This window comes from Limulus polyphemus, unplaced genomic scaffold (assembly GCF_000517525.1).
Source record: "Limulus polyphemus unplaced genomic scaffold, Limulus_polyphemus-2.1.2 Scaffold52, whole genome shotgun sequence".
In the NCBI taxonomy this organism is placed as follows: domain Eukaryota; kingdom Metazoa; phylum Arthropoda; class Merostomata; order Xiphosura; family Limulidae; genus Limulus; species Limulus polyphemus.
The window spans coordinates 1,346,642-1,370,774 of NW_013665662.1; the positions used below are offsets into that span (position 1 = coordinate 1,346,642).

At 34.7% G+C, this 24,133-nt stretch overlaps 2 protein-coding genes across 2 annotated transcripts in view; one reads left to right on the forward strand and one right to left on the reverse strand.

The window, feature by feature from the left end:
* LOC106463350 (ankyrin repeat and SAM domain-containing protein 1A-like) overlaps positions 1-14,493 on the reverse strand; it is a 60,129-nt gene extending 45,636 nt beyond the window's left edge. Inside the window, exon 1 of the mRNA XM_013923376.2 lies at positions 14,280-14,493. Coding sequence (XP_013778830.1) covers positions 14,280-14,383 — 104 coding nt within the window. The 5' untranslated portion in view covers positions 14,384-14,493. The remainder of the gene's footprint in view (positions 1-14,279) is intronic.
* Positions 14,494-14,599: 106 nt separating this feature from the next.
* The window catches only part of LOC106463361 (transmembrane 7 superfamily member 3-like), a 25,982-nt gene continuing 16,448 nt past the window's right edge, over positions 14,600-24,133 (forward strand). The window contains exons 1-2 of the mRNA XM_022391254.1: positions 14,600-14,982; positions 21,267-21,611. Of these exons, the coding sequence (XP_022246962.1) occupies positions 14,928-14,982; positions 21,267-21,611 (400 nt within the window). The 5' untranslated portion in view covers positions 14,600-14,927. The remainder of the gene's footprint in view (positions 14,983-21,266; positions 21,612-24,133) is intronic.

A 24,133-nucleotide genomic window follows, 5' to 3' on the forward strand; every position in this document is an offset into this window, starting at 1 on the left:
GACCCTTAGATTGCGAGTCGAGCGCCCTAACCACCTGGCCATGCCGGGCCATAAGAGCATCTGAGAAAGCAAACAAAGCTCTTCAACTCTATGAAGCGCAAAACAGTTTTAAGAAAAATACTTGTAATCATCTCAGCTAAAGAATATCGTAGAATATCGCGCCAGACTTCTACATTGTCTGAACGAGGAAGGCCATCAAACTAAACCTTCGGGACACTTATTACAATTTCATGAGCTGCGCTAAGAATATATTTTAACGAATACCACACATTCGTATTCATTTATCGGGGGGGGGGGGGGTTGGAGAAAAATATATTGGACAATGTTCCACCATAAAGATTTCTAATTTAATTGCATAAAGGACCCTTTGACGCACTAGTCTAACGGCAAGAAATTTGTTCTGGACATTTGGAGTGCGACACATGTTATACATGTTCATGATTATATATGAATGCGTGTCTGTGTGTATGTATGTACCTGTTTATGCATCTATACGTATATAAAATAAAGAATATATAAAAAGGAAAATATCACGAAATCAAAATTTTCTAAAGTTATAAAATTGTTCTGCTTTAAAATTTCAGCTGCAAAATAACGCATATATATATCCGTGTGTGTGTCCCTTAGCTGCTCTCGAATAAACTCCAAAAATGTACCTTTTAATGCCTGATAATGACACAAATTAGGTATTCGTAAATCATTTCTTTGTTTCACGGAATCACTCAAGGCGTGTATGCTCATTACTAACAACCTTCTAACATTATTATGGTCAGATTCATATAGAGGTTGGGTGCGTTATATTAAAATAATTTTAGTCCAGTCATACTCTGTCTGACAATCGCGTACCTATAACGTAGTTTCGTTTGCAAAAGATCCGATTATAAAGTTATCGTGTCCAAAGTGCACTCCCATTTCCTGCATGTTTTCCATAAACCATTTACGGTACGAGGACGATGGTTTCCTAACAGTTGTTTCAACAGTTCGATCGCACTGCGTCTGGCGACTTGACTAGTTTGGAATAGCATGGTATACGTTTCATTATCCATCTGCTTGAGATTTACAACAGTTAAACGGATATGTCGTGAAAGCAAGTTGTGTACACATGACTTGTGTCGCTTATTCAGGTGAAGGTCCTTCTTCATTATGTTGCTACTGTTGCCCAGCACAGATGGACCACTCGTACTGCTAACCTTTGTGTTCTTGAATTCTCACCCATTACAAGAGGGCACACTTTGTTTACTACGGCTGGGGTATGACTTTCTCAAACGCACCCATATTCCTTATTTTTCATTTTATTTCATTGCTATTATACACAAGACATATCCTTGTCTTGGAAAGTTTAAATTTCTAATCTGAACAAAACTTTATGATCTGAGTGTATGAAAATTTTGCGTTGGAAAGGATAGTTTCATGCCTTTCCATAAAGTGATCAATTTTCGGTAACATCACACAGCCTAAAAAATACGAAAGGAAAGGTAAACAATATCAAAATGTAGTTCTGGTACATTCTGTTCTACTGTGACTTTATGTCGACTATTACTGTTACGTGATTTGCTGATTTGAATATTCAAGATCGTTTTAATATAACATACTTAACTCTATATATAATTTCAAATGTGCATTAAATGACCAATAATTTTAATTTGAGTTAAATAAATGAAATTGGAACCTTGAATAGCATTTTGTTCTACTCTTGTAGATTTGAATCATTTTAATTTAGACCTCGTGGCAGTCAAATAGAACATTTCTCTGTTTAGAGTATGTACGAAGGTTTGTACATTTTTTCCAGGTGATCTTTTGATCGACTTGACATTATTTGAAAGATGTGTCATAAAAGTTTAAATTTTCTAATCCATTCGTTTTGAATTCGTCCAAAAAAGTATTAATTCGAATTAAACAAGTATTTCAGTGTTACCTAAACAAACTACGAAAATTATTGTTCCTGAGTAGCTAGAACAGACGCGTTAGTTAATTTTTCTTAATAAATATATATTTGACAACTCTTTAACATGTGACAAAACATTTCACTTTGTTTTTGCTAGCTATCTTAAGCACAGTGGGGGATTAGATGTCCCGAACAAAAAAGCTTATATATTTTATCTTAAGACGTGTAGGAGAAAGAATTTTGAGGTCAAGTCTTCTGAAAATCGTGGATTCATCTGTAGGATAAAAAACGTTTCTAAATATTAATCAATTGGAAACAGTAACACACCATTCTTTATCAACGAACTGGGGCTACTTTGTTCTCTTAAGATAGAAATTGAATGGTTATAACAAGAATCCATGCCATGATGGCACACTAGAGCTGGAACTTAACTTCGGATACTTTGTTCTCTTAAGACAGAAATTGAATAGTTATAACAAGAATCCATGCCATGATGGCACACTAGAGCTGGAACTTAACTCCGGATACTTTATTCTCTTAAGACAGAAACTGAAAGGTTATAACAAGAATCCATGCCATGATGGCACACTAGAGCTGGAACTTAACTCCGGATACTTTGTTCTCTTAAGACAGAAACTGAAAGGTTAGAACAAGAATCCATGCCATGATGGCACACTAGAGCTGGAACTTAACTCCGGATACTTTTCACATTAGTGAAAATCCCGATAAGCACTGCATTTATTAACTCCTCTCGGAACCTATGGACATCTTCTACCGAGATCAAGATCACCAGAAATCAGTCTAACACTACTTCCTGCTGGTGTAAGTAACTATCAGATTTAAAGTAATATTTTAAACATGCATTCGATTTCCTATACGTCCAGCGTAATATATATTATGTTATTGTAATCACTGTAACAAAACAGCATTAACGTTTAAAATACTGGTTGAATACAGTAAAGTTAATAATAAATAAATTCTATATTTAAACAAAAGGAACGGGGGTATTGGAAAGACATAAACAGCATTGTATCAGTCCGTACTGTTAGGAGTTACTAATTCTATATATTTGATACTATAAAATGATAAAAGCAGGACTTTTTAGAAACATATTAGTTAGTTAAAAGATTTTAAAGGTATTTTGCACAAGAAATAAAATTTCTTAACAAATCATTACAAAATTTTTAAAACAAAGGTTTTTGCTTAACTGAAGTACTATCATAGCATGAGGAGGAATTTACAGGAAGCGTAAAATATTTCACAGTAAATAATTAGTTTAAGATATTCGCACAAAGAATTGGAACTTCCGTCCAGTACTTTTAATAACAACTTGATGACTTTAATTACTTAGGCATCAAGAGACATAAAGATGTCTGGTTGAGTGTATCAACTAATTCTTTCACTACAATAACAAAAAACAGATACCAACTATTATTCTGAAGGTTAATCGTTCATTATTAGAAAGACAATCTAGGTCACGTGCTGTCCTTGGAACAGCTTCCCCCATCGTCACTCCTGCCCAGTATGGTTTGAATTTCGCGCAAAGCTACACGAGGGCTATCTGCGCTAGCCGTCCCTAATTTAGCAGTGACCAGAGGGAAGGCAGCTAGTCATCACCACCCACCGCCAACTCTTGGGCTACTCTTTTACCAACAAATAGTGGATTGACCGTCACATAATAACGCCCCTACGGCTGAAAGGGCGAGCATGTTTGGTGGGACGGGGATTCGAACTTGCAGATTGCGAGTCGAGCGCTCTCAACCACCTGGCCATGCCGGGCCCTTGCCCAGTATGATGGCCATGATTATACACTATTGCCAGACTCTACAATTTTTATCGAAACAAACTTCTGCTATGGACGACGAGGTCAAATTCAAACCGCAGATCTTCCAATGTACGTGGGCTCTCAAGACTACGTTTAAGCAGACCAAAAGCACAATAATTCTCTGTAGTTGCACTGAGGACTTAAAAGGTAAATGATAAAATAGAATTGCTGTGATTTCATTTTTCTTCAACCATCCCAAGAAAACCACTGTGGATTTCGAGATGTAGCTGGATGTTTATGAGCTTTTCGTATATGCACCTTCATCAACTTCAAATCTTTGTTTAATAGTCTTGTTAATGGCACCAGGAGTTACGCCTACTTTCATCACAATGACTTTTTTGAGTAGAAATACTCTCTTTCGTAACCACATCCTTTAGTTTGCGGATGAAGTAATTAACCCTGTTTGGGTAGGGGGGTACAGTTTCGAAGTCGTTGTACTTTTAAACGCTCCTATGTGCGAGTTGTTTTGCTTCTAGTCGAAAAAAACTGAAAACTTTTTTTTTCTCGAAATGTTGGTTCCTTTGGCTTAACAACGTTTAACAATCTCGCTATACGAGTATTTTTCCTCGGGAAGTATTGTTGAATCCGTGAGATACTACAAGATGTTCCTCCTCACATGTACGAGTATTTTTCTTCGGGAAGTATTGTTGAATCCGTGCGATACTACAAGATGTTCCTCCTCACATGTACGAGTATTTTTCTTCGGGAAGTATTGTTGAATCCGTGCGATACTACAAGATGTTCCTCCTCACATGTACGAGTATTTTTCTTCGGGAAGTATTGTTGAATCCGTGCGATACTACAAGATGTTTTTCCTCACATATACGAGTATTTTTCCTCGGGAAGTATTGTTAAATCCGCGCGATACTACAAGATGTTCCTCCTCACATATAAACTGCGAGTGCGTTATAAGATTGACAGTCAATTCCTTAGCATGGATGATGTGTGGTAGTTCAATATTATGAACGGCGGCAGATAACCTTAGTAGCTTTCCAAAAGTACAAAATAGCAGTTAGTTTATTTCTGGCAGAACCGTAAGTTGGGAATTTTCTGTGAGCCAAACATGTCGTTCATGGTGCAACAACTCCATTTGCGGCGACGTACTACAACATTAGCATATGCAAATCGTTCTTACAAAGTGCGATTTAACCATTTTAGTGGTCGTGATTATTCTGGATGGTCAAATAAATAATAAATTTAAGTACGTTAGAGCCGAAGGTATTTTAATTAGTTGAGTCTGTGTGAATGTTTGTTGCTCACATAGCTCTAGCAGCATCTCTAACAGTTCAGTGAACCTTTGTCTAATAATTAGTTTACGGCTAGCAAAAGTCATGAGAAAACCTCCAGCACGAGAGGCGAAAGCGTTCAATCAATAAGAAACATTTTTATCTTGAGTTGCCGTTCAAAGATCTTCCTTTTATTTTACAGTAAGAAATGATAAACATTTGATTGCACAAACGCAAGATGGAAGTCAGGAAGCTACATGACAACTTTTATGTATATGCTTGGTAGACTTAAATAGAAAATAAGTTTAAAGGTTAGGTATAAGGCTTAGAATACGTAAAGTTAAATAGAAATCTGAAATGTAAAAGTTAGATCTGTTCTATCTAAACGTGATGGCAGGGGGTATTTTATTTATATTTCAGACGTGAACGATTTAAAAATGAAATTATATATAACTACTACATAAAAAAACATTTTACATTCGGCGTATAAAGATGTCTTTGTGATGTGTGCAGATATTCTGTTATACAGTTTTCTTTATACTTTCACGTCATTTAATGGGCTGGGCTGTGTCTGAAGGTTAACCTGTCGGTTTGTAAATCCGTGGGTCCATGGTTCGTATCCCATTACCACAAAATCGTCTCCGTACGTGGCTGCTTTACAAGAGTGACAGTAAAATCGCACTATTCAATTACAGTAGCCCAAGAACTGGTGGTGGGTACTGTTGACTAGCTGTATAATAATCTATCAGTTAAAAATTTGGGACAGCTAGTCCTGACAAACAAACAGACACATCCTTTAAAAACATAAGGCGAATATAAAAAACACCCTCTGCTTGAATTTGTGGACATAGTTTGTTGCCAAATGTAAAGAATCAATTACATGTCGTCAAATAGAATGACGTGATCAAGAAACGTGTGTAGCATCGTAGCATACGTATATTATAGCATAAACAAAAGTCTAATCTTAAGTGTTTATGAATATGAAGTAAAGTATATGAAGAAACATTTTATGTTTATAATCATCAGATTTTAAACATACTAGTATTAAATTACAAAAATAAGTTCATGTTGTTTCATATTTCCTACTTAAAAAACACTGGAAAAGACTGGAGTTTAAAATCACTTAGAATAGAAGTACCTATTAACAATTAATTAGTACTTAAATAAAAACTACAACATGAACACAACGACTTGGTGTTTCAAATATTCAAAGCAATAAAAACATAAGATATACACTGATAGTTTAATAGTTTTATAGCGAAAAGGTAACCTTATCTGTTTATTTGTTACTAAGCGCAAAGTTACACAATGGGCTGACTCTGTTGTGTCCTCACCGCAAGTATCGAAACCCGATTTTTAGCGTCATAAGCCCCCAGACTTGTCGCTGAGGCATTTGAGGGTAAATAAGTAACACGAGTTGGTTTTGAAGACATCTTCTTTATAAGTACAATAAAGAGTTCTGCAAGGTTATACTTTCCTTTATCTACTATGAATAATGATGGGTATATAAAATATGGTAAGGGTGAATTGTTATTAGTAATTTAACTTGGGAAATACTTCCTCCAAAGTAGATTATTCTGGCAATAACCACCATAAAGATAATCAACTTCAGACTACCACACCAAACACATGACTTATTAGTATCTTTGTCGCTTTTGTTTTTCTTTTACAGTTCGTCCAACTTACAGAATATCTTCAGCTGGATTTCGTGCTATCATGGAAATGAGAGAAGTCAAAAATGAAGGAACGGAAATATTCCTTTAATATCAACACACGGATGTCTTTACTGAAATCAGGCATACAGAGAACATTAAAAAAATTGCCTAACAATTAATCAGGAAAATTATACGCTTCGCCAGAAAGGCAGATGGTTGTGATCAACCACGCTTTAAACATAGTTTCTAATACTACCATGCGTTTCAGTCTAAACTACTTCACGCAAACATAAAAAAATAAAAATATGTCACGCTCATACAAGCACTTGGTGGCAGGTTTCAATATGCACATAAAAAACTAAATGAAGCCTGTCTAGTCTCAAAGAAACGTTTTCACACCGTATGTTGAATTATATTTTATACATTTACTTCTGCAATTTCTTAAAGGAATATTTGAATTACTTTTTTTCATCTTAATCTTGGTAATTTCATAAAAAACAACAACTTTGATTATTAAATACTCTGAACGACTGAGTAGGAGAGTAAGAAAGAGAGAAGACAAAGTAATGAGAGTGCATGTTACGCACTAGTTTTATACGTTAGGTTGTCAAGAAATTAATGTCGCGTTTTAGAACACTTTCATTAACCCCCCCCCCCCCAAAAAAAACGCACATCACGCATAATAGTTAAACGAACCGCCTAAACGTCACGTTAGTGTAAACTATATAATGTGTAAAGTTTAGTATACTCTAATCCATTATAGTGATGGCACACGACAAGACACACATTCGGAATGTAACGTAAGGGAAACGACTCCTCTGTAGCAACAAAGAATATCAAAGACTTTTATGGAAATGTTGTGAACGTTCTTAGGTGTCAACGATGGTTCAGCAAATTTCGTTCAGGTGACTTTAGCCTTAAAAACTGTGATTGCAGGGGCCGACATGTTGGAATTCATATTGATGCTCTGAAGACGCTTGTTGGGTCTAACCCAAGGCAACTCACTCGTGAAATGGCCCTGAAATTACATGTCTCTCATGAAACAATACGTGAACATCTAAGGAATATGGGAAAACTCCATAAAGAAGGTGTTTAGGTGCCTCACGAACTCTCCGATGATCATTGTTTCCAACGTGTGAACGTTGCTTCGTCTCTTCTGGCGCGTAATGCGCGTGAACCATTTTTGACAGAATTGTCACCGGTGATGAAAAATGGAATCTCTATGCAAATATTAAACGCCAAAACAATGACTCAGTCCTAGACAAAAACCACTCCTGCAGAAAGTGATGCTTTGCATTTGGTGACGGTCAATACCACTATTCGTTGGTAAAGGAGTATTCCAAGAGTTGGTGGTGGGTGGTGATGACTAGCTGCCTTCCCGCTAGTCTTACACTGCTAAATTAGGGACGACCTGCGCAAATAGCCCTCGTGTAGCTTTGCGGGAAATTCATAACAGTCCAAACCGAGCAGGTATACTTGCTAGTTCCTGTGGAAGGCTATTGGGCCTGCGGCCTTTTCTGGAATTGTTTAACAGTTCTACAACAATGTACTCATACTTGACATTCAATAATGTTCATCATCCATGAGAAAAAGGGTTTTATTGTAATTTTTGTATAAAAATCAGCTATCATCACAGAGTAGATTTTTATTGCAGTATTTCTTTGTAGACGTAGTTATCAATGAAAGTGTCTTGCTTTTCTGTTGCAACACTCATGAGATTTTCACTAAAGAAAAACAAATCATTTTTTTTTAAGTTTTTATTTTTGTATTTGAAACTTACTCAGTTTTTTGTAATTTTTATTGGTTAAATCTGAAACATAATTTTTGTAGAAATTTAAATTGTTTTATATATTGTTCAGCTATAAAAATACTGCCTAGTTATAAAAATGTTACCCAATTACGATTGGTGATGATCGGTGAGGTAGTTTCCGAGATCCGAGTTTTGGATGTATACATCGCAAGCTCCATTATAATAAGATACTTGATTTTTGTTTCTCTGATAATATGGGTTATAAACTTGGTCGTAGCTGATGTTAGACGTTGTTTGTTGTAAATATTAAGATGGATCTTTTTGAAAGTTTGGTTTTTGTTAAGCACTAAGCTACACAAGGGGCTATTGTTCTCTTTCCACCACGGGTATCGAAACCCTATTTTTAGCGTAGTGAGCTTGCAGACGTACTGCATAGCCGCTTGTGGCTTTTTGAAATGCTTTTTTCTTTGTTTGTTGAATTTTATGCAAAATTACTCGAGGACTATCTGCGATAATTTTGAAATGGTGGACAAGAGAGAAAGGAGGCTAGTCAATACCACCCACCGCCAACTTTTGGGCTAATCTTTACCAACGAATATTTGGATTGACTTTCACATTGTAACGCCCCTATGGCTGAAGGAACGATAATATTCGATGACGGGATTCGAACCTGCAACTCACAGATTGCTAGTCGAGTGCTCTAACCACCAGACCATGCCAGATCTTTTGCAAAACGTAAATAACAAGCCTAATCTACGGCGTTTTAGAAGGTTCTGAAAACAAAAAAATTTAAGACGTGTATAAATTAGGGTATCAAAGTAAATTAGAATTTAAGAGATTTTAATACAATCCAGAGTAATTTGGAGTTAAACTGATTTCAGGAAAAGCAGTGATTTAATAAGACGTTATTAAAAAGAATGTGGAAAAGTAAGAGTTAATAAGTTCCTGCTTAAGTAAGAGTTTGTGTCATGCAAATATAAACCTTTATTTACACAGCCAGAGCGAGACTGAAGGTCGGTTTCGTTGAAATGGTGATTACCTTGAGAAACATCAGCCTACCAGCTGTTAAGATACCCAGAAAAAAATTTCAATTGAAGAAAATTGTTATTATGGATTAAAATGATGAAACAAAATGGTAATTGTTACAACCTGTAATGCTTTCCTTTCATGGATTATCAAGTTGAATATATCACTAAATATGTGACCCATCTGTAAATTCCAGAATAATAATAATAATAGTTGAAAATTAATATATATATTATGCATAATTTGTACAATTAATGATACAAAATATTATGCATTATAAAGATTCTGTATTTGATCTTGTAGTTCGTATTTTATACAAAATTGTTCATCTCTCTGTTTTTCTCAATTTTAACTAATAAATATTTTCTACTTAAATAGTATAACAAAGCCGATTGATGTCTGTTTCTGACAAGGGATAAACCAATACTTAACACCGTACATATATATATATAAAGACATGCACGGATAATTCATACATATTTATATAAACATAATTTATATCATTGTCTACTTCAATTAAGAAAAAAAATTCACATTAATACGTCAAGAATTTGTAACACTGGAGTTGAACAATTCCACTGCATATTTAGAAAGCTACTATAAATTACCGTCGTCCCTAATTTTGAACTATTGACTAGCAAGAAGACAGCCCATCAGAAGCACCCTATCACCCATAATATACGCCAAGGCATTAATTGTCTCTCTTATATTGCATCACAGCTTAAATTGCAGGGAGATTTTTATGGGATCGTACCGATTCGAACCCGGCTTGTTAGTTCTGAAATCCTGCGCTCTACCACAGGACCAGCCGCCTGCAACCGGATATCATACAACAAGAAAGTTGTGATATTTTTTTTAAACAACAAAGCACGTCTGACTTTAGACTTACGATCCTTTAAGCAGATAAGCTACCATTACTGATCATCCCAGTTTTATGTGAGATCGAGCCTTGGATCTATCGCAACCGAGGCGAGTAATCTTAACAACTTAGCTGCAGGCTTAACCTGCTACATACCTCTATTTTTAATAATCAATCTATCTTATTATCCCCCTTCTCTTTGACAAACATAAGCCCGCCTTGTAATAATCCTATTTTTACATCTATCATAGATAAAATCGAACCTTGGACCTCAAGCAAGCCAAGACGAGTCCTCTTCCAACTGAGCTAATGAGTCGACACTCGATAGCGATCGCCAGTTAGCCACTTTTGTAACAATTAAAATCTGATAAAGAAAAAACTTGTGTAGTCCAAATAGCAGGTTTAGTAGACATAATGCCAGAATTATGATGATCTACTTTCCATATTTCCACACGTGACAAAACAAACTTTCTAAAAGGATGGAAATTCTTTAAAAAGTGTAGGTTTCAACACATCTATACAGACAACCCAATTTTTTTATTAAAGTTAGCTTTCAACTGGTTCAGGAGTCGTCGTAAGACTTAACAAATAATATAAATTTACGATGTTTGTTTTTGAATTTCGCGCAAAGCTACACGAGGGCTATCTGCGATAGCCGTCCCTAATTTAGCAGTGTAAGACTAGAGGGAAGGCAGCTAGTCATCACCACCCACCGCCAACTCTTGGGCTACTCTTTTACCAACGAATAGTGGGATTGACCGTCACATTATAACGCCCCACGGCTGAAAGGGAGAGCATGGGGATTCGAACCCGCGACCCGCAGATTGCGAGTCGAGTGCTCTAACCACCTGGCCATGCCGGGCCTATAAATGTACGAAAGCTAGCTCCAGTAAAAGAATCTGGATTACATATATGACTGTGGTGAAAATTCTTTTTTTTTTATATTTTCATTCTAGTTTACCCACATTACAATAAGATGCTTCTTCAAAACTTTCGAATACCTTGTAAACATCTCATGTACTTTAAGTAATTAAATAATTATCAAGACAACCTATAAGTTAATCTTTCTTTCCACTCTTCTTAAAAGTTCGTAATCTACCACATGATACTTGATGGACACGACAACAATGATGTATCTATTTTCGATGAAGGAAATAATTAAGCGAAGTACTACTCTTACCTTAAAATAAGCTTATTAAAGTTTAGGATAAAAAGTCTGGTTATTGGCTGTAAACTCTCAAATCGTTTCTTCTAAACGTAAATGGCTTCTCTTACATGGTTAGCTAACTTCATTGATAGTTATTTGAATATTTTAAGACTTTAAGCAGATACTATCAGGAAGTCTTAAGAATGTTTGCATCTTCATACTATTCCATAAGCAGATACTATCAGGAAGTCTTAAGAAAGTTTGCATCTTCATACTATTCCACAAACTTACGATGTGTAATTAAGTCATAAGAAAATAAAACCATATAATTTCTAACATTTTTATTTAATAACGCGATGGCAGATCTGTAAAACCGTATTTAATCACCGAATCAAACACCATTCATCGTAAAAAAGTCTGTTCTACACTCTATGTTTACATTTAATGCTAAACCATTTCTAGCGATAGAATATTCAAAAGCTTGAGTTTAAACTGAAGCTTTAAGTTAATCAGCCAATCACATTTTTGGCGACATAATATCGAGAGTCTGATCTAGAATGTATGTTTAAATTCAGTGCTAAGCCTTTTATAATGATAGAGTCACAGATTAAATTAGAATTTTGAAAGAGGTGGGACTCTCTTTTGTGATCCACTTTGGAATTCCAATCAAAATACAAGGAACGCTAATGGCTCTAATCTTCCATTCCGAACCGTTCCGCCCCAGTTTAATCCCTGGATAGAGCGTTCGAAAGCTTGAGTTTATGGGTAATTATATTGATAATTATTATTACACTCAATAAGGGTAGCCTGTTTCAAATCATAATATAGACAGTATATTTTACAGTTAGATATTTCAATTGAAGGCCTAACGTGACCTATATTTTCTAAAACTTACTATGTATGGGTAGCATACACCAACATTTAGAATATATATAGCGCATATTAAAGCTTAACCCCGTTGGCTCAGCTAAAATCAGGTTTCGATACCCGCGATGAGCAGAGCTCTGATAGCTTATTGAGTAGCTTCGTGCTTAATAACAAACAAAATCTGAAGCTTAAGTTGGATAGCCTGTTTAGTGACTTATTATAGATAAGTTATTCTAACGCCTATGACAGAAACTTTATTCTATCAAAGGCATTTCGTTCATTGGTTCAGCATGAACAGCCTTTTGTAGAGACTACGCTGAATAGTGGATAACAACTGTCCCTTGTTTCATAATATTTTAAAACCTTTACAATTATGCATGAAAATAGAAAAAATGTTCATTCATAACGAAATAAAATTACTACAAGTAATATTTACGTGGTTAAATTCAAGTGTAACTTGGCGATCAGTGTGTAAAAAGAAAAATTATTAAGGCTAGAATGATGACATACTATTACAATAAGTTATTTCAAAGTAAGTTTTAGCTGCATGTTAATGGGAAATTCTGTTTTAATGATATTAAATTCCTAGCGTAACGATGGACAAGCAGTTTGGTAGAGTTATAACTCTTCCATTTCGTACTTGAAATCAGAGTTTTGTAAAAATTGCATTTGAGATCTATCTTTTTGTCGAATAAAAGTCGCCGCCCAACCAAGAGGCCTTTCTTTCAATTCATCAGTATTGCTGGTTGATGAGAGGCAGAAGTCTATTACAAACGCCATTGATATACGCAGTGTTAGTCTTAAAAGTTACGATTTAAACGTTAAAAGCTGGCGAAACGTTAGAAACCAACAGGCCTATAATTATGAGAAAACCACGAAAACCGGCATTTAAACAGTTACTCCTAAAATCTACAGTGACAAAGATACCGCCACGAAATTTAAAAAAAAAGGTACATTTAGAAAATAATAATAACATAATGGCCATGGTAAACGGCGGTCATGTATAATCCTGATAACGAGTAGTTTCATATTTACAGGACGGGAAGGAGGAAGAGGCGTTTCCATAAGTTGTCCTTTATTTTTGAATTCTTAAAACCTTGGCAGTTTCTTCTTCACCTACGAATCAGACACAAATATTTCGAAATGTTACAGTTTTGGAAATAGAATTACTTTAAGCTTGATTCACATAACATAAAACTACAAAAGAGCCTTGTTAATAACACCATCCGCACTTTTCATCAATAGCTAGTATACTGGAGAAACCGCTCATATAAACAACCTCTGACATTACAGAAAACTCAACCTACAAACAATATATATTGTTTAGCAAAAAACCCAACCTATAAACAATATAATGCCCTGTTCAATAATACAAAAAAAACCACATACAACAACACATAGTTTAACTAAACATTTCACCAATAAAAGATGTCTTATTTAGGTAAAGACTCCGATACAAGTAATATCTGGTTTGACAGACATTTTTAAATAATGCCTGTTTTAGCAGAAAGAATACATTTAAACAATACATGGTTTGACAAAAAACCTCACCTATAAACAACACCTGGTTTGACAGAAGGCCTTATCTATAAACAAAACCTGGTCTGACAGAAAACCGCGCCTATGAACAATACCTGGTTTAACAGAAAACCCCACCTATAAACAATACCTAGTTAAACAGAAAACCTCACCTATAAACAATACCTGTTTTGACAGGAAACTCTGTTTATAAAAGGACTAATTGATTTGACAGTTAAAAAACAGAAAACATCTGTTTTTCACTGTGCTTGCAAATTGATCTAATTTATCTCTCTTTTGTAAGCTCTTTCCGATAAATATATACACCTAGACATATATATATTCCATTAAATGTTATAGATATAGTTGTCTTTAATTTTTACAGCAGCTCAATAAAAAATAGTGACATTTTTCTTCATTTCTACGTAACGCAAGTTGTATGCAGTTGGCCTACAATTCAACGGCTACACACACACAAAGCTGCAGCGGACCGTCATTCGCTCTTTTAAAACAACACCAACCTTGCAAGTGGCCCTGATTTTCTGGCTCTTTGACTTAAAATTCTTTCTACGACAGATAGATTTCCACTTCTTGCAGCATCCAAAAGTTCTTGCTCTTTTCCCATGTCGACAGCATGCGCTAAAAGCGCCCTGTGATGATAGAATTTCCTTCCTTACATCCTACAGTAATATCCTCTACAACTTAGCTAGTAGCTCCGACGTCCATATTGAATACATTAGCGCCAACCCCGGTCGAACGCTGCGGGCGAATGTGGCGACACCATGTCTGAGTGAGTCTATCACATGACTACAGGCTTCAACACCAGCGCTTTCTGGTGATGGAAAAATCAGCTACGAGTTAGGCTTTAGAGAGTTATCAGTGAATAACTTTTTCGGTGTTTGCAAATGTAAATTTTGATGAAATGGAATGAGTAATTTTATGAAGACTGTGCAGAATTATCACCGCAGGCGATGTACGTGTAAGCCAGTTTTTGTAACCAGGTTATCAATATTGAAGAGATGACTCATCCAAACTTCACAGAAATATCACTGACATCGCTGTTCGCTAACAAAGGCCAATTTTTCGACGTTTCTTCGTTTGTGTTGAAGCTCTTTTTTTCTGATTAACGTATTACCCGTTGGACGTTGGTGTAGTGTGCGATTTTGCCAATGATGGAAAAGTTCATTGTATGTGTGGTGTTTACGCTCAGTTTATTCAGCAGTTGTAAGTTGAAAGTTCTTTTTCTGTTTTAAGTTAACGGACGATGCAATGAAATATGTGATAATCGCTCGATATGAGAGTGGAGCAATTTTATAACGTATTAAATTATATAATTATTTTGTTTGTTTGTTCAATTTCGCATAAAGTTACTCCAGGTCTGTTTGCACTAGTTGTCCCTAATTTAGAAGTGATGGACTAGAGGGAAGGCGCCTAGTCAACACCACCTACCGCCAACTCTTGGGTTACTCTAATCGAATAGTGGGACTGACCGTCACATTATAACCACCCCCAAGGCTGAAAGGGGGGGCATGTTTGGTGATGGAATTCGAAACCGCGATCCACAGGTGCAAGTCGAGTGCCCTCAGCACCTGACTATACTAGGCCCCAAGTATTTCTTTGTTTGTTGTTAAGCATAAAGCCACACAATGGACCATCTCTACTCTGTCCTCTGCGGGTATCGAAACCTTATTTTTAACGTTTATAATCCTTCAGACATATCTCTGAGCCACCGGGGAGGGGCTATGTATATGTACGGCATACTTAAAAAATGTTTTCATAATACAAGTATTTTTCGTGAAATTATTGAAATCCTTTAATTAATGATACTTGTATACACACATATGCGTGCGCGTAGATGCTTTCCTATACATATATATTTATAACTTTCAACACAGGATAATAAAAGCTTTTGAACGAATAACCTTCAATTTTATAACTTGCTTGATTTCAATTTTTAACAAAACTTACATTTTTTAACTTAAAATGTTTTATATCTTACAAAATTCTTAGGTGTGAATTGTGTGATGATCAAAAGCACATTCCGTTATTAAAATGATTTCACTCCTCTGGACATTACTATAAAACTTATCAGAAAGAAAGTATTCATTAAATTAAATAGTTTTATATATATTTCCATATACGGCTTACTATGCATTTGATACGTTTACAGCCCGTTTTATTATCAGATGAGACCACAGCCTATTCCATTTATTTATGAAGTGGATAAGCTCAGAACCCATTCTAATAGTGTTTTTATATATTAGATGAACCCAGAACCCATTCTAATTCTTTTAATGTACTAGTTGATCCCAGGACCAATTATAATTCTTTTTCTGTATTAGATGAGCCCAGAACCAAATCTAATTTTTTTATGTATCAAATGAGCCCAGAACTCATACTAATTATTTTTTGTATTAGATGAGCCCAAAACCCATTCTAATTCTTTTATGTATTAGATGGGCCCAGAACCCATTCCAGTTCTTTTCCGTGTATTAAATGAGCCCATTCTCAATTTTTATGTACTGGTTCAGTTTATAGCTCATTTTCAGACTTTTAAATATATCGAATGAACCCGTAACCCATTATCTCTTTTTCTCTTGTATCAGATGTGCTCACAGCTCATTCTCATTTTTCTTTATACATATATCGGAGCCCCAGTCGCCGTAAGTTTATAGTTTTAAGTAAATAGCGCACAACAAAAGCATTTCATGGGAGACAGATATAGGTTAAAACTGACTCGTCAAATTTGAATGTGAAGAAATATGTTGTTTTTATCTGAACCATGCAATAGTTGAGTGGAATGCTTGTAATTAACAATTATTTATAAAAATGTAGAAAGTTTTATTGCTTTGAAAAATCCTGACACACAAAAATAGATCTCACTATATATAGACACAGTCTTCGTAAAATTAATGTGATAAGAATAACGAAGCAAGAAATCCATTTTGAGAATTATAGCGACTGATAAATATACTTAAAACATCTGTTCAACGAATGATAATATGTTTTATGTCTTTTTTTAAGATTTAATAACTTTTAATAAGTTGTTAGAATTCTAAATTTAATTAAGCGTAGTTTAAGTATAAAAAAAATTTGCCCTACTGTTAATTAGAATCATTACTGAAAAGATTCGTGTTTTGTTTTTTCTTGAAAAAAAAAAGAGAAGAAAATGGGGGTAAGAAACAAAACAGTTGGACAAAACAATAAAAACAACTCGTGCGCACCTAAAGACTGAACTCTGACCTCATTATTTTCTCATTACTTTTTAGAAAAAAAAAGGATTTGGACTTATGCGTAAATGACCTAAACTACAAGATCAGAGACCCCTATGATTTAGGTATAGACTTCTATAATTTTGATGGTTTGTTTGTTGTTAAGCGCAAAGCTACAGAATGGGCTATCTGTGCTCTGTAATTTTGAATACTCACTAGAGGGAAAGACAGTCATCCAGTAGCACCTGCCACTACAAAGGCTTTATCCGGTTCCTTTAAACTGAATAAAGGATGAAATTGTGGAGCGTGTTCAGTGATATCTTGTCTCAAACCCTGGATTTTTCAATTAGTAGCCCGACTCGTTAACCATTGGGCCATGCTTCAGAATTTCACTTCATTGCAAGTTCTTTTAATTTGCTGTTTTGCTCTTCGGTGTTCTTAGACTTTGCATGGAAGTCATTAAAGGAGGACGAATAATGAAAACAATTATGGTTTAAATGCCTGAAGCCTAAAATTGTAATAAAATTACATTAAGTGCAGGTGTGTGTGTTTTTTTTTCCCGCGTCCCTCGTAATTTGTCCATTGCGGATTAAAAATCTGAGGCGTGTAAAAACAGCATTTCAGACCTATTTTTGTCTCTTACACGTCACTGCCCAAGACACCTTTCGTTTAATATCAGAACTTGTCAGTTGGATTGGACGATGAGACAGAAAATTCTCAGAAACACTATTCGTATATGCAATATAATACATTAAGATTTGCGGTTTAAGCGACAAAATGCTGTTTTCACACATTCCTGATATTTAGTTTGCAATGGACTAACTAAAAATAATGTAAGAAAAAAGAAACCACCTGCAGTTAATACGATTTTAATTAGAAACGTTAGACCTGTTTGGTGAAACAATTGCTAATTTTTTATGTTGCCATATTTATATTACACAATTACCATCTGTTTGTCATTGCTTCATAAGTCACTGTTAATTTGGTTTTGACAATGATCTTATTATCACAAGACTAATGAGATTCCTGTACAGATCGTCACCTTATTGTACCATGACTCATCACACAACAACTGATAATAGTAGAGGATGTCAATTTGAAACCATTGTTATAAATAGCTGTGTTATATTTGTATTTGCCCTCATTAATTGTAGTGCTGCAATAGTGCGCGCAAAGAAAATAAATAAAGAATACAACTCGTACATTGAAGTGTTATAAACATGAGTGCATAGCCGTATTATCTATTGGACACACTGAGCCCAGGCTCAGGGTCCCATGTCCAAAGAGAGCCTAGAAACAAAATCGAACTTTGTTATTTGATTATATTATTGCATTAGTAACTTTGTTATTTGTTTATATTATTGCATTAGTAACTTTGTTTGTTTATATTATTGCATTAGTAACTTTGTTATTTGTTTATATTATTGCATTAGTAACTTTGTTATTTGTTTATATTATTGCATTAGTAACTTTGTTATTTGTTTATATTATTGCATTAGTAACTTTGTTATTTGTTTATATTATTGCATTAGTAACTTTGTTTATTTTCTTGCTGCTTAACATTCGTTTCATTGTTTTTATCGGTTTCAATTTATTGATTTTCACATCGGCGAGTTTTGTTAAGAGTTAGATCGTCTATAAAGGTCGTATTTTAAAAGGGCTATGGTGGAGTTCACGTTGGGGGTCCATTTATTTCGCATCCAGAGGCCCATGCTTAGTTAATCCGAAACCGTATGAGTACGCAGGGTACTTCTATTATTAAAATAAGAAACACTATAAACCAAGCAGTGTCGTACAGGTGTTTGATGGCGCCCTATGCAACATATAAATTCGGCGCCCCCTTTTTGAACTGATGCCCAGTGCGAACGCACTGCTCGCACTTCAGACGGTACGCCCTGAAACCGAGTTATTTCAAAAGATAGACCTTTCTCCAGTCAAGAAGATTTACGTCAGCTTAAACCCTGGAGTTCAAGGTCAGGTTAAGAAGAAATACGTTTAACTTTACACTCTCGCGCTGTGGTTCAGTCTTGTTATCGTATGCCCTTTTAGGCTTAAGAATTTCTTAACTTTCTCTGTGGCATTGAATTTTCCAATAAGGCTATAAAAGCTTACTAAGATAGACCTTAAATAGTTCTCAAGCTTGTGTTTAAATGTGTTCAAACTGTTTTAAAAACATGCACACACACACACACACACACACATATATATATATATATAGAGAGAGAGAGAAACAGAGAGAGATCTTCGAATATACCTTTGACTGTTTAAATTTATGGAGCTATGTTTTTGCCTACGAAGATTAAATATTAACTGTGAAACATAAACCTTTATGAAAAGTATTTGTACTTGTACAAAACTAAAGGGTTTTAACTGATTTTATTCTCTGAAATATATTTTGCTAAATTTTGTTTCAAATTAGTATTTTATAAACGCTCAACTTTTTATGAATTAAATCGACTACATACTGGTTAGTGTGTTAATAAAGGTTACACACACACACAACATTTTAGTTAAGTAAAACTATACTAACCAGATTTCTGGTTTTCACGTGAGAAGCTCTCTAATTTCACACATGCCCGCAAGCTTTGAAGTTTTAAAGATTCCACGTGTACTCCATACATATATCTATATGCACGCGCATATAGTATTGTTATTCGTATGGACTGACGAACAGATACAGACAACTTTCAAACTACCAAGCGATAAAACATGAGTCACACATGTAATTATATGAGCACGAGTGAAACATTTCCAAAACTAGATAGTCTACTTGTCCTAGGGATGGGAGGTCTAACCCTAAATTACTATGACCTCAAACCTTTATTGCAACAGAACCGTACATCAAATATGGAAGAACATTATTTTAAAAACAATACATCATTCGGTGTTGTAACTATTATAGTTACGATTGAGTGAGTTAGATAGGTAGATTGATACAAATTTATCATCCATTCAAGCAAGATATGATGCAAACAGCACCAATCTAATGTTTCTGGTGTCAACAATGTACGAACTTGCACTATTCATAGAGTCAAAAAGAATAGAATAACAATAAAAGATAGAATAACAATAAAATATAAACTTAGATCCTAAAAATCCTAACTTTGTATTTGTAAATTATTTAACCCTTACCTTTCCGAAAATCAGATCTGCAATGCATTACAACCCTTTAGGATAACAAATTTTGATATATACAAATACATTTTCAATTAAGTGTCAAATTTCACCATCCCTTTCGAACTTAGCTAGATATTTCCTTTAAGGTGACTTTTGCTGTTTTAAATATTAAATATTGATGCTAGTTTCATATATTAATTTATTCCTGCGTGGAATGATCGTATTAATTAACCTTGAAAAATTATGTAAAAATATTGGGAAAGCTTACTGCAAAGACTTTCTCGTTTACTTTAACATCAACGGTTTTTCTCTATATAAACATTTTACAATAGAAACAAATCATTTCATTAGACTTTTAATCGTGCAATATCCTAAATGGCTCATCGATAAGGTTGGAGACTTATAACGTTAAATGACGAAATTAGGCTCCTGCAGCGGCACAGAGCAGGTGTAGCTTTGCACTTAAAACACAGAGCAGGTGTAGCTTCGCACTTAAAACATAGAGCAGGTGTAGCTTCGCACTTAAAACATAGAGCAGGTGTAGCTTTGCACTTAAAACACAGAGCAGGTGTAGCTTTGCACTTAAAACACAGAGCAGGTGTAGCTTTGCACTTAAAACATAGAGCAGGTGTAGCTTTGCACTTAAAACAATCAGATACTTAATATCCTGATGTTTCTAATTTTGGATTTTTTTTCATGTAATAGCAATGTTTTGTCAACAACACATTAGATTATTTATATTACGAAACACTTGAAGATCTCCAAGATAAGCGAATTTTTTACCGAAAAAAAACAATAAGACGAGTTGACTATTTAACTATATCTTATATAGATTAAGTTTATGACCTATTAATTACTGAATGTATATTCTATGGACTTGGCTGACCTTTTTTGTGGGTATATTGTTCATAATATTGCGTTCTTTGTACACTTGAAGAATACCAGATCTGAAACGTTGCCACGAAGCCTAAAACATGTAATGTTATCATGGGGTCTGAATAATTGTCGTTTAAACAGAAAGGTGTGATTTAAGTCCAAGTAGGCAACATTCTCAAGATGATCAAAGCACTGCCTAAATTTTTGAGTTATGATAATGAATAGTTTTTATGAAGTGGTTTTTTATATGTTAGAGTAAGAGTATCGAGTAAAGATAATAATGGTTTTTTCCTTTAATTTTAGACTGTGCAAGACAAATCAGGGATATGGCACCGGTGGCCATTTCATTCACCAGTCAGCTTGACGGTGTTCGACTTAATTTACCAGCAAATAGTAGAACTCCACTTGAAGTCAGTGACATAGAATATTCGGTTCGTTTTCTCGTTTTTGAAGCTCATACTCAAAAATACAGTTTAATATTTTCAACTCAACCGGACCTGAAAGAGAGCGGGCAGTCGGCAAATGGGAGTGATGTGGGATTGGTGTCAGTTTTAGGACATTATGAATCACATGTGAACATGTGGTTATACAATATAAATTCGGAAAAGGTCACGGCGTTGGTCAATATTACTCCTTATGAAAGTAGTGGTAAGTGATAAAATAACAATAATAAATAATTGATTATTTATACATGTACTTACTGCAGAAGTAATAAATAATGTTGCTGGGATTTCCTGCATCTTCTATGAATGATAGTAAAGCTAATTCAAATAAAATAATAATGAATAAATTAAATAATAAGTGTTAAGTGAAACAAATGTTGTTGTGTTATTAATTCTTAACATAAATATTTGATCTGGAAATGACTTAAATAAAAATTATAATAATTAGAATTTCTTTGCTTAATCTGGTTCACACTATAACAGTTGTTGTTCATGGAAATTTATAATATTCATGGCTCCAAGACCACTTCTATGTCTGTCGTATCTCAGCCTGCTTGATGAAACCTGGTATTGAGCGAAAGGCCTCATCGACATTGGATATGTCAAATGTAGTGTGATTGACATATCTATATAAACAATACGCTTGCGTTTGTTTGTCCGGAACTTTTCTCACAATTTAACGCTACAAATCTCATATCATTAGAAAGGACTTTATCCGAGAAGTCCGGATTGTATATTGGCTTTTCAATTCATACTCACCTTACCTGTTTTTTGTTTAGTCTAACTATTTATGCAACGAATGTGCTACACGATGGCACAATCTTTTTGTCTTCACGTGACGAGTGGCTTCATTTCAATTTTAGTTTGTTTTATTTTTATTTGGAGAGTATTTCACACAAACAACACTTAACACACGTGTAATTCCCTAAAAAACTAACATTACACTAAATTTCTCCATTTATTTAGGTCTAAAATACGCATGCGCAGTTCGTTCAAAACCATGTGCTTATCACTTTGTGAACACGCATTCAGACATTTCTGCATATTCAGCTAAGTTTGCCTTCATTATAACTTTACATTTACTTTACTTTGCAATAGTTTAGCTTCGGTTCATTTCATAAACTGCTATAAACACCTTTTAGCTACTTTTTCTTTACTACGGGTTTTATTCTTTGTTTTTGAGTTTCTTTGTTTCAACTCGTAAAACTGTGTAATACACTGAACGCTCATAACTGTTTTATACTCTGTACACTATTATATATACAAGTCCAGTTTTTGAGAATAGACCAGGATTTTTCGATCTAACACACAGTGCTTGCAAGAAAGCGTAGCTTAAATGGCGTGCGTGAAAATGATAGAATAGGGAAAATTCAAGCGAAGGGCATGAAAACTACGCAGTGGCACAGAGGAATGTCTGCGGACTTACAACGCTAGAGACCGGGTTTCGATACCCGTGGTGGGCAGAGCACAGATAGCTTATTGTGTACCTTTGTGCTTAATTGCAAAGAAACAAACAAACAAATAAACACTCACGGGCTTTTAGAATTGCTTCTGTGAAAGTTAGGGCCCCTTTTCTGATAATCTGAATGAGCTAATCATTATTGATTTACTGGAACAATGTTTTTTGGATTAGCTGATAATTTGCTTTATTAGTCACCTACCTGTCAATTTGTTAATTACACAAGTGATTATATTCTTGAAGAGTTTAACAATATTTAATTCAAAAATTAGTAACTGAACATTTAACAGTATCAGTAATATGACAGTATTTATCACATCAGTCATTATTATTAATAGGTATTTGTTCTGCACTTAGAAACAAGATAGTAATCTATTTTAATGCCACTTAGTGGCACAGCAGTATGTCTGCGGACTTACAACGCTAGAAACCGGGTTTCGATACCCATGGTGGGCAAAGCACAGACAGCACATTGGGTAGCTTTGTGCTTAACTACAAACAAACAAACAAACTGTTTTTAGAATTTTATATTAATATTTTTCTATTCAGTCCCCCGGTGGGACAGCGGTAAGTCTTCGGGTCTATAACACTGAAGTCAGGGGTTCGATTCCCCTCGATGGATACAGCAGATAGCCCAATGTGTCTTTGCTATAACAAACACACACACTTTTTCATTTCTACACACTCCTGTTCCAACAAAAAGTAAACTACCGTATATACGGCAATTTAATTTAATTTAGTAAACTTGGTTATCAATATATATATATATATTTATGCATAAGAAATTTCCACAAGATGTCGCAATCCAACAGAAATTTATATGATAGCTTCAGTTGGGAATAATATAAACATCCACCACATGAACTAAACATCTGACGGAAAGAAAATAATATAAACATGAACTAAACATCTGACGGAAAAAAAATAATATAAACATCCAACACATGAACTAAAGATCTGACGGAAAGAAAATAATATAAACATACACCACATGAACTAAAGATCTGACGGAAAGAAAATAATATAAACATACACCACATGAACTAAAGATCTGACAGAAATAAAATAATATAAACATACACCACATGAACTAAAGATCTGACAGAAATAAAATAATATAAACATACACCACATGAACTAAAGATCTGACAGAAATAAAATAATATAAACATACCCCACATGAACTAAAGACCTGACGGAAAGAAAATAATATAAACATACCCCACATGAACTAAAGACCTGACGGAAAGAAAATAATATAAACATAC